Below are 11,873 nucleotides of genomic sequence, written 5' to 3'. Positions count from 1 at the left end.
TAAAATATGTCTTACGTTTATTAATATATACGATAGATAACGTGTCAAATTCATAATAACAATAAAGTTCGGTGATTCAAATTTTATCCATAAAAAATAAAATTCAAATAGTACGATGATTAATACTCAAAATGATAAAAAAAACTCATCTCACATGTCTAAATTAACTTCTTATAATATCTAGTTTCGATTAAAAAATATTATATAGTAACTTTTCATCATACTTATAATCATTATATCTTTTATTCATTAGTAAATATTAATTATATTTTAATAAAATTTATTAATAAATTTATTTTATTATAATATAACAGTAAAATAGAAAAATATCGTATTTTCTTTTGATGATGATTATATATAATTTTTGTTAATAAATCAGTGAAATTGGAAGTATAGCAATAGCCAAATTTAATTGGAATGATATTAATCATGGATATGGAATATCTCCATTGTGTAGTCCAAGTTTTTTTTGATAAATTAATAGAAAATGTTAGGCAATAATAAAATAGAAAAGGAGAATTGATGGTGTAGGCTAAGAATTTATGGGTGTAATAATGCTGAGGTGAGTTGTGTGACAAGTGAAAAGCCACCATCACTACTGCCATGCATGTGTCCTCCATTTAATTATTAATAATAAACAGAATCTCTAGGATACATGTCTGTTTTCAGAATTTGACCCAAGCATCCAAGAAGATTTCTCAATTCTTATTTTTTATCCAATTCAAATATATCTTATTTCATTAATAATTTTTTTTAAAATTGTATTTAACAAAATTCAATTAACAATACAACGAAATTATATTATTATTATTATTATTAAAAATTAATTTAAATAAGTTAAAGAAAAAATTAGATGGAATTAAACTAGTCAATAGAGTTTTTTTTTTATAGATATTTAATTTTAAATTTTATTTTTATATTTTAAAAGTTAATTAAATGTTTTAAATCTGATTTTTTGTTTTTTTAACAATAACTATTAAAACAATATAAATAATAAAAAATAATAAAATTTAAATTGAACTTTAAATTCATATACTCATTAATATAAAATCATTTAAAATTATTATTTAATTTAAATTTTATCAAAATTTTTTTTATTAAAATGGAATGAATTTATTTAATTTAATTGATTATTTTAATTTAAATCGTATGCTGTTGAGCTTTACATTATATATACCAACTACACCAGTGAGCTTAGGATATGTGAAAATATCACATCCAGCAATTAGCAGTTTCAATAATAATATATAATTTTTAATACTAAACCATTCATATTAATTATTTTGAATTAAATAAAAAATATATTTAAAAATTAATTTTTTTAAAAATATTTTATAGTTTCACTCATTTTCACTTCATAATTTATAGTTTAATTTATGTTAAAATAATATATGTAATATCATATTATTAGTAAATAGCGATAATTTTATGACTCTATTAAGAAATATTATAATTAAAATATAAAAATATACTGTAATTTTATTTATTTTTATTTTAAAATATATAATTTAATTCGGATTAAATTAATATTTTATAATATAATTTTTATATTAATATTTTTTACGATATTTAAAAATTAATTTTTTACTAACATGTACTATTTTAAAATAAATTAAATCACAAATACTAAAATAAAAAATCAATAAAATCACATAAAACTTTTTTATACTTTACCCACAATTTATATCCCACAATTTGATTATTTATACAGTTTGTGAGTGAAAAATGGTATTTAATTCTTATATTGCATAATTTGCATTAACTTGAAAATTAAAATAAAATTATGCTAAATTTGTAGTAGAATTGCAATATAATACAAATTAATTTCAATAAAAAATTTGATTATGTTGTATTACAACCTGTCATTCTTTACGCATCATTACTTTATAGTTGAGAATTTAGCATAATTTTTTCTTTTAATTTTCAGAACTACTAATTAGAAAAAGATAAGTATAAAAGCTGGTCACATCATTATGAAACTCTTTTTTTCTTTAAGTCATAGATTGATGAACATCATCCAGCAACTATTTTTCAATATTGTTTGGATGGAGATATAAATAATAGGGTTTTTTTTTTTTTAATAAAGCAAGGACAAATGAAATTAAAAAGGAGCAGTGGGTGGGGGGAGATCAGTGGGGAGAATTGTCGAGCAATTCATGTGCATTTCTGCAAGAACACAGTGCTGAGCGTTAATTGGTGTTTGAGATAATTTCGTGGGAAGGTGAGGGTTGTTTCTCGTATGACAAAGTCAATCAACGTCAGATGAATCTGCCATTTTGGTGAGGAACAATATCACGGTAATTTCATTATTTTTTCTGACTTTTTCGAAGCTCTTCACTTCTTTTTTCTTATGATGGTAGTTTAATTCGTTGGTGCCGCAGACTCCAAGCTTTGAATTCCTAACATCTTTGTTACGATACACCCAAATTTCCAGGTAATTTGAATATTCCAACTTTTAATTTTAACTTTAACGAATCAAATTAGGAAATAATTTTAAAATCCTGACCTAATTAAAGAAAGCATAAGCATGCAGCATAGGAGACGTCTGGCAAACAAACTATTGAAAAAATGAAACGCCCTTTTGTTGTGATGCGGTGGTGATCAAAAGTCTATATTCCAACAACGACACCTACCTAACCTTGAGTCTCTTGGAGCTTCATTTTTTTCAAACTTTTACTCTAAATTAGGGTTTAAAAAATGTGCATATACGTGACGAAATGAGATTTGTCTTTTCAATCACCAATCCTCCCTTGAACAAAATATCATCTAACTAACTATTTCCGTTTTCCCTTCTTCCTCTGTTTGATTTTTTTTCTGGCGATTTAGGATTCTGCCTCTCTATTGGCTATTGCCTAGTCTTCTTCCTCTCAATTTCTAGGTGTTCATATTTCTTCATCTTTATCAGAAACAGGCAGCGACTGATATTTTATAATTAATTTTTAATAGGTGATTAATTAATTATTAATCCTATTAATTATTAATAGGATTAACCCCACTAGGAGGCTTGGTTTATTTTTTTAAAAATATTATATGATTTAATTAATTTTTTATTTTAGAGTTTATGTATAATTTATATGAAAATAATATTTTATAGTATTACAACATTAATAAAATAGCTATAATTTTTAAATATTATCAGAAAATGCTAACACAAAAATTATATTATAAGATATTATTTAGTTGAATTATGAATTGAAAATCAATTAAATCACATGATATTTTTTTAATATTTATTTTTAAAAAATATTAAAAAATCTTAATTAACAAGTATGTTTTACTTTGTTACATTAATTTTTTTTATAACATGCACTTAATCTATAATTAATTTAAGATAACTGAAGAAAGAGATTTATGTTGGTTGCTTTGAGGAGGATATTTTAGTTATGCTTGATTAGTGGAGAAGGACAGTATTTTAAATCAACTTTTGCTTGGTTGAACTCGGAAATCTAAACCCTGAAAGTTTAATTTCTTATACTATGTTGGACTAATTTTATTGATTAGTGTTTTTATATGTTTGTTTTTATTAATACCTCCAATCAATCCTGGCCTACAATACCATACCAAACCATATGCCATGTAGGTTCAAGGACAATTACCTTCTTTTAAAAATATGTATTTGGCCTTTAACTATACAAAATTTTGGAAAAAAACGACTCTGTTTCATTTAACAGATACTCTTCACATGGACTTGACATATTTTAAGACGTTTGAATATCGAGTTGTTCACATTCACCTAATTTATAATAAATGAAAGTTTAGACAAATTTTAATAGAAGTTTCAGGCAATAAATAATTCATTTTAAGTAGTCGTAATTGGGCCTGGAAACCTATCATCTACTGAATAATTGATAAGACATGTCTAAAAACTTCATGGTGGCTGGTGGATTAACTTCTCCATCCCAAATCGGTTAAAAGAAACAAAAAGGCTGGGCCCAGGAGTGCAAATTTGCCATGCCAGTGTGAAGGTCTTTTAGAAATGAGGGCTGGGCCTGGGCTAGTCTGTCTTCTCTTTTGCTTCATTGCAGGCCTCATGGATTTTAACATTAGCCTTACCATTTCAGGCTCTCCTACATATTCAAAGTCTACAAAGAAGGCTCACATCAGAAAATTTAAACATTTTTTCTTTGCTTATTTCCCTTGCCTAGAAGAAAGCTGGGGACTGTGCTATTGGCATCAAATATACTACAAGAAGTCATACTACCAAGAAAGTTTCTTAGTAGAAATGAAGAATGAATGTAAAGAATTATGAGACATGTAAATATAGAAAATACATGTGAAAGGAAGCCCTCCTCCATGTTATTTCAGAGAAGTTTGTGTCAGATGTATCAACTATTTCAGATTGTCTGGACACAAGTCACACAAACAATAGACATGTTTCAACTACTACTCCTGCCAAGTAAGATTTCCACAGGATTTTACAGATTGTGGGATATTGGAGATGATTTAGAAGATTGGGGATAGAGAATCTACAATAATTACATTGTTATTTCAATTTCTAGATTATCCTGGCTGCATTATACAAAGATTATAATATAGTAAACTGACCCAAATTATTCTATTTTCCTTTATTAAACCCAGATAGATATAATCCTGGTTGTAAAAGGGTCATCTGCAAAATTGTAGAGATGTCTAATACTTCAAAGTAAGCTTAGTCAAATCCATGACTGGATAGAATAGTTGCATTTGAAGGAGTTTACACCGCTGATATGAGCTAAGATATCTGCTGAATCAACCATGTCTTCTTCTTCTTTCACTATTATCTGCAGGAAAAAAAGGCAGGCAGAAAAGGAGAGGATCACAGACCAAATTTAAAGAAGACATAACCAAAAAATGATGTAAAATGGGTTGTAAGTATCTTACATTGTCGTCATCTTCTTCATGATTGTTACTAGCAGCTCTGTTGGTCTCTCCAAAGTCATCATTCTTAGCAAACCTTCCTCTGACTCGAGGCCGGCTATCTGCCAGTGTTTTCCGACAGGCATACTGCAATGTTTTTTTTAATTGAATCATTAGTAATAAGAACACAAATGGTTTTCAGGGCAGATACAGAAGCATGGAGTGGCAGATTCTGAGATAGAGAGAGAGGGAACCTTGATTTTCTTGCTGAAATTCCTTTCATTCCTTTTCTTCATGTACCTATGGATCTTCTCTTTCCTTTGCTCAACTGAAAGTTTGCCAACTTTAAAAGTTGAATCTTCCAAAGTTGAAATATCTGATGCCAAAGGAGTGTTATTCCCAGTACCACCCACCAATTGCTGGGCTTCATTGTTGAGTGCCTTCCAAAGTACATGATAAGAAAAATTAACAACCATTAGTTCCTTCATATACATCTTCTACTGCAGGCACCTTAATTGTGCTCAGAAAGGATTGGTTAATTAGTTGGCTTCTGAATGTAATATATTATATATATATATATATATAATTCATGTGTTGTTAATACCTGGAGATCTGCTGGGTTGAAGACTCGAGGGATTGTATCAGGGCAGTAAATTCCACCATTTTCACCTTGATATTCCAATTCTTGTGGTTGCAATTCAGAACCCAGAAGAATGCCTCCACCGAAAATCCCAGAACTGTCAACAGATAATGCTGCAGTCATGGTCCCAGCAGACATGTACGTGCTCTTAGCAGGACCAAGATATGTACAAGAAGGGGATGAAGGGTTTAAAGGTAAATAAGAAGGAATAGAAGATAAGCAATCTTCTTCAAAAACTGATGGCAATTGATGCCCCATAAATTGGTGAACAGAATCAGCAGGGTACTGGTTTAGCCCATCAGCAGACACTATACCTGATAGTGTGAGTTGGGGTTGCATAGAAGAGAAATCAAATTGCTCATGATGGGTAGTGATAAGTTGGGGGACAGAAAATGTAGGGGATGAAGAAAAATCGATAGAAGCTGAAATTTCATTGTCAAGCTCATCTTGGGAATCAAAAATAATGGACAGGTTGTTATTGTTAATGTTATTTGCATTAGCCGCTGTAGCGGTGGTGGTGCTAGTAGTTGCAGGGGTGGTGGTGCTAGGAGTTGGGGGGGTGGTGGTGCTATTATTTCCATTATTATCACGGCAGTTGTTGAAGTTCTCTATATCTGGTGGCAACGAAAGATTATCTGATGGCAGTGAAAGATTCGTTGTATAGGGAGAATTTTCCTCATAGCAGCAGTTTGAACTTGAAGTGACTTCAGAATTTTGCAAGAACAATTCAGGGTCACAGAATTCCAAAATCTGAGCACTAAGTGGGCTTGAAACATCATCCTGTAAAACAGTTAAAAACTGCGTTAATACCATGAATCATCCCCTAACTACCTTAACCAACATATGCAATACTTATATACATGTATCTGATGTTACTAATATGATCAGGCTCAACCTTGCCTTTAGGCACAAGCCAAGCATGATTCTCCATTGTTTATGGGTTTGAATCTAATTCTTGATCTTTGATCGATGCGATGTGTCTGTTCACAGAGGCCATGATTTCATAAAGAAATCAAACTTAAAAGGGCAATATTCTCTAATCAATCTGAATTTATGCCTGAAAGCCATCAAGGGTGTGGTTGCTCTAAGAAGTGCTATATGTCACTTAGTCATTCTATCATTCAACAAATGTGCATACCCTGTATTATAGAGGAGCAATTCAAATAGGACATGTACCAAGCTAGCTAGCTAGCTAGTCTAGTTCATGATGTTGTTAACAAGTACCAATCTGGTTTCCATATTTGATTAAGAACACATCGATTCTACAAAGGAGAACAATATCATGGGTGGATATTTTGTATGTAAAGCAGAAAGAGATGTGTATCTGTGCTCCATGTGACATGTAAGAACAAGTCTAAGCCAAGATTAGCAAGAAAAATGAATAGCATTATCAAGAAGCAACTTCATGGTATTGTTTTCTCTCTCACTCAAAATATAGAAAAAAGCAAAGTTCCACAAACTAAACAATAGTGATTGAAAGGGAATTAATTAGAGAGGACCCAATATGGTTAACCATGTGAAAGTGCTGTGATTAGGCCCATTTGGCCAGTCTAAGTGACAAAAAGAATCCAGGATTAGAAAAACTTTGGATACATTTATTCCAAAATGATCAGAATAGAAAGTTGATATTATTGTTAGCAAAGTGAAGATTATTACATTGGTGATGGGCACCCTTAAGACAATGACAGTTTGGTGTGGACATATATGCTTTGCTTGGTCTCTAGATTGATAAATTGTCTGTTGATGATATGGATGTAGATGCAAGTTCAATTTGACTCACTCACTCACTGATTCAATCAAATTGATAAAGAGTTGCACATTAATAAGCCCATAAAAGCATTTTCTTTTGCAAGTGACTCTCTTAAGCTAACTCTCCTCCGGCCCCCACCAGCCCATCAAGCATCTAATTCTTGGCTTGAAATCCCAGTACATTATCATCAACTTGGAAGAGAGGAGGTGTTAATTTGCAGCTCACATCTTTATCTAAAATGATTATTATTATTATTATTACAACTGAGAGAAATGTGTAAAAGAAGCAGCACTCTGCCATGAACAGAAAATGCCAGAAAAAGAAACAAAACTTTCAACTTGACCCTTGAGCATTCAATCAGACAAATTCCAAAGAGAAGCAACAAAAAACGAAAAGAAAAAACACCCATGAATATATCACACGAAATAAAATAAATAAAAAAAAAAGAAAAACATAATTTGCATGAACGCAGACTTTGCATATTGATTTCCTCCAAAAATAAAAAAGATATAAAAATGCCAAAACAATCCATACCCTAAAACACCAAGAATACATGAATCAATGTGGAAGAAAAATCTGAACTAGAAAATGCCAAAGAAAACATACAAGAAAGAACAAGGAGACATGATTGCAGACATTTACGTAAAAAAGAGAATGAAAGAAAACGCAAAGCAAGAAGAAAGAAAATTACAATTGAAGATGGCTGCTCGGCAGGTGGAAGAATCGCGTCGTGCAACATCGTAATGGGTTTTGGTTTGCTTAGCTTTGCTTTGTTAGGAGAGGTGAGGTTTGTGTTTGTATATAGTAATAAGTTTTTCCTGGGAAGTCGAAGTTTTCTTGGGTGGCCTGGAAGCAGCCTCAGAATAGAAAAGAAAAACTCAAAAAATGACAACACCTGGTCTTAGTTGATTCAAATGTATGACTAAAATTAACGCACGCCAAGACTCCATAATAACTGAAAAGGACAAAGAAGACAGAGTATGAGAGAGAGTAATTATGAATCCTGAACCTGAGAGAGAGACAAGGTTGTGTTTTTTTTTCGCAAATAGTTAATAATGGCTAAGAAATGGAGGCGGAGGCTAATGGGCTGTCCTAAAAATTAGTTTTATTTATTTATTTATATAGGAACGAAGGTCGAGTCATTTAGGCTGTCCGTACAGGCTGCCACCGTGGCACACCTTTTGTGTCAACCCGAGAGACGCGGATAACCGCCTGCTTTCTCACGTGTCAATTTATTTTTTATTATTTATAAACTTTGATGCCTCTTTGAAATTTTATCCTTTGGAATACTAATAATTTTGGCTGTAAAGGGATAATGATCAAGTTATTGTCTCTTGATTCCGTTGCGTCTAGAGGTTGCCATTTCATCCATTTCCAGTTTTCGTTTAAGAGACGTTGAAATTAGTCTGCAGAATCTCTTCAATTTTCAGTTTCTAATTAAATTTACTTACTTCTTTTTATTTTTCTTTAAAAATTTCCAATTAAAATCAAATCAAACTAACTAATTATATAATTTAAAGCCTAATTTTGATTAACTCATTTTTTATGTTTTTTCATTTTAAATTGAATTATTTTTTTTATAAAATATTTTCCACGAAATGAAAAGATTCTGGCTTAGATATCATTTTCCTTTGTCTTTTGGTATTTGACAATTCATGTATATATATCTACGTATTATTCTGATATGGAGTTCGGAACCAATGAAATGGTGCCACGTATTGCAGGTGGTATAAGGGCGGTCAAAATATTCTATTCTGTAATATCACTGTTGATGTCCACAGGAAACGTAACAACACTCTCCTTTAAAATAAAGTCATATCTCTTGAAAATTTCAGCTAATTAAAAAGACTTTAATATTATATATTAAATAAGTAAATTTAATTTGTAAGAATTTTAATTATTAATATAAATTCTTAATTTACTGACCACTTCAGTAATAACAGAGTTGTTAGATAGAACTCTAAGTTTAATAGGTTACTGTGTTTATTTTAATTTTAATTTTAATTTCCTTTTAAAAAAATATTTTGACTTAATTAAAATGCTATTATTTATAAGTTAAATGAATGTGTTATAATTTTTGACTAACTAATATAAGAATTGATGACCGCCGGATTTCACACGTTTCAGTAGGAGGCTGGACCCATAAGGCAGTATTGACTCAAAATCCATGAAACTTTTCTGACAGATCGATTCAACATTTTCGGCCTTAATTTAGATCCGCGGAGCCGACTGGATCACTCACGAGTCCAGATTCATCAGGAAGAAGCTCAGTAGATTTATCAGGAAGAAGCTCAGTACGGGTGACGTGAGAAAGGACAATAAGTCCAGTCACTTCGCAGCTCTATTCGTACGCGCGCCGGAATAAATTAAATGGCCGTTTGATATGGAGAGAGCGTCTGACGCTCCCGTACGTACAGACTTATATGACAAAGGTAGGTGATACTGTAGTAGAGAGACCGTTAGCTGTCATTAACAGATAAAAGAGAATGAATAAAAGGAGAAGAACACCCTCCTCTCTATAAATCCTATTTTTTGGATCTCAAATTATTAAAAATAATTATCTATAGTCAAAATAGTAAATTAAGTCGAAAATTTATATAAATTATAATAAAGTATTTAAAGTTTTATTTATTAATAAAATATATAATCATTTTAATTGATTTTTATATTTAAAAAAGTAAATATATTTATTTCTTGTATATATAAAAATTCATTAAACTTATTTATTTTTAACGTAATTAAAAATTATATATATAATTATATTTTTTGAAATGAAAATCGGAGAATATAATTTGAGATCTCTTAAATTTACTCACTTACTGAGTGCTATATATATAAGTTTTACAAGCTAAAAAAGTCATTTGAAATATTATTTTATTATTTTGATATTTTTTAATTAAAATTCAAAAAAAATTAATTTAATTTTCTAAACTTTTTAATTATTGATAAGAGAAAAAAATGATATGATTGAATTTTATAATTAAGAATATGATTAAAATAATAATATTTACTTCAAAAGGCTATTTATTAATAAATAAAACTTTAAATATTATATTATAATTTATCATTAATTTTTAAAATTTTATTTAGTTTTTTAATAAATGTGAATATTGGCACTCTGAGGCATATGTAGAGAGAATCACATATTACACAAAAGATGAATAGAACAAATGTTAGTATTGTCTGTAAAATCACCTCATTTCGTACAGGTTCCTTTTTTTAAAAAAAAATTGATATTTGAAATATAGATTAGATTAATCCAAATTTATACCGAATAAATTTATTAAGGGAGTAAAATGTTATTTTATAAAATTTAAAATTACTATATATTTAAAATTTAAAATTTAAAATCTCTAATTAATGTAGATTTATTTTACCCCTTAGATTTTTTTAATAGGTTTTGAACATCTTTTAAAGTGCTAAAGCATATAACCAGAAAAGAAATAAAGTTGATGAAAGCTCAAAAACACTACAAAAAGATTCCACTCATGTATTGCTTTGAGCAAAAAGGATAGACCAAGTACACAAGAATCCATCACCAAGGGTCTTGTCTATCCTAGATTTCTTTGCATCAACTTAAATCTTTGTAATATTTTTTTCTCACGCAGAGCACAGGATACCTTAGCTTTCAGTGTCACAAAGGCTCGTTAAAATCCTTAACACGCTTTGCCTAGCAGCAGGCCTCATGCCTGTGTTTACACTTTTAAGACTATGCCATATGCTGTAGTAGTCTTCTTCTTTCACTTAATATCAACCCTTTTTCTTCATCTGGTAATTAATGACAAATTCCCTTCTAGAGATAGCTTCCACTTTCCTCATTTCAGCAAAATTCGACAGTGAAAGTGGGGGTTCCCTTGTTCTGTGGAAACTCTCCTATTTGTTAATAATCTACATACTTGGTATTGGAGATAACGTTGTGCTTTATTTTTGTTCATCATAAACATGAAAAATATTATATTCTTACCAATGTTGGAGGTTGAAGGAGTAAGAAGCCAGCATTGGTCATGTAGCAATCATCACAAGACTGCACTTACCCAAGATTCCAAGTCTACCATTTGCTGCATGCATGAGATATAATTAATGAAATGAGACATTACTAATCTTTATGATCAGTAAATGTGTACAGCAACCTGGCTGGAAAGGTTACTAATGTCTTTCAAGATATATATGCGAGTGGATCAAGTAGTCATTCACTGTCGAAAGTAAATGATTTATTCTCCTTGTTGTAGTGAGGAACTAATGGTTGCTTGATTCTGCTAGCTATCTATTCTTAGTCCTTGCACCCACCAAGCTCACAAAATAGAATGTGGATACTATTTCCTCTAAAGACACAAAGCATAGTGCAGATGTGGATAAGAAATAGTGCTATCCAAGTTGGCAAATACCCAATTCCAAAATAGAGATGCAGGCTGTCCAGTTAACCAAAAGCTAGCCTACAACTTTCATTTGAAACTAAATCAAAAGCCACTCCATCTCATGAGTTAGGAGCAATTTACCATTTAATGTACTGACCGGATATCAATAGAATAATATAAAAAATATTGTTTAATGACTATTGAATTTTAATAAATTTGTATGGTTCTCTTTAGGGAAATTTATAATTTAGTCTCTGAGTATTGCCATTATTAACAAGTCAGTCTCTGTATT

At 30.2% G+C, this 11,873-nt stretch overlaps 1 protein-coding gene and 1 long non-coding RNA gene across 4 annotated transcripts; one reads left to right on the top strand and one right to left on the bottom strand.

Moving 5' to 3' along the window:
• Positions 1 to 2,095: 2,095 nt before the first annotated feature.
• On the top strand, positions 2,096 to 4,896 carry LOC110611128. Its single transcript, XR_002487314.2, has 3 exons — positions 2,096 to 2,279; positions 2,382 to 2,434; positions 4,767 to 4,896. It is a non-coding gene; the product is annotated as an uncharacterized LOC110611128 (long non-coding RNA).
• LOC110611127 (two-component response regulator-like APRR7) lies at positions 4,275 to 8,295 on the bottom strand. Of its 3 annotated transcripts, XM_021751270.2 has the most exons (5): positions 7,918 to 8,295; positions 5,441 to 6,256; positions 5,091 to 5,276; positions 4,861 to 4,983; positions 4,275 to 4,760 (listed from the first exon to the last, which is right to left on the bottom strand). In XM_021751270.2, exons 1-5 carry the CDS (start codon positions 7,963 to 7,965, stop codon positions 4,653 to 4,655), a joined length of 1,281 nt encoding a protein of 426 aa, XP_021606962.1. In that variant the 5' UTR covers positions 7,966 to 8,295; the 3' UTR covers positions 4,275 to 4,652. The 3 variants fall into 3 exon arrangements, with proteins under 3 accessions (XP_021606962.1, XP_021606959.1, XP_021606961.1); XM_021751267.2 differs by having other exon boundaries at positions 4,275 to 4,983; XM_021751269.2 differs by lacking the exon at positions 7,918 to 8,295 and adding an exon at positions 6,372 to 7,901 and having other exon boundaries at positions 4,275 to 4,983.
• Positions 8,296 to 11,873: the final 3,578 nt, after the last annotated feature.

This window comes from Manihot esculenta, chromosome 3, assembly GCF_001659605.2.
Source record: "Manihot esculenta cultivar AM560-2 chromosome 3, M.esculenta_v8, whole genome shotgun sequence".
Lineage (NCBI taxonomy): Eukaryota > Viridiplantae > Streptophyta > Magnoliopsida > Malpighiales > Euphorbiaceae > Manihot > Manihot esculenta.
This window is presented reverse-complemented; position numbering and strand designations above follow the sequence as displayed.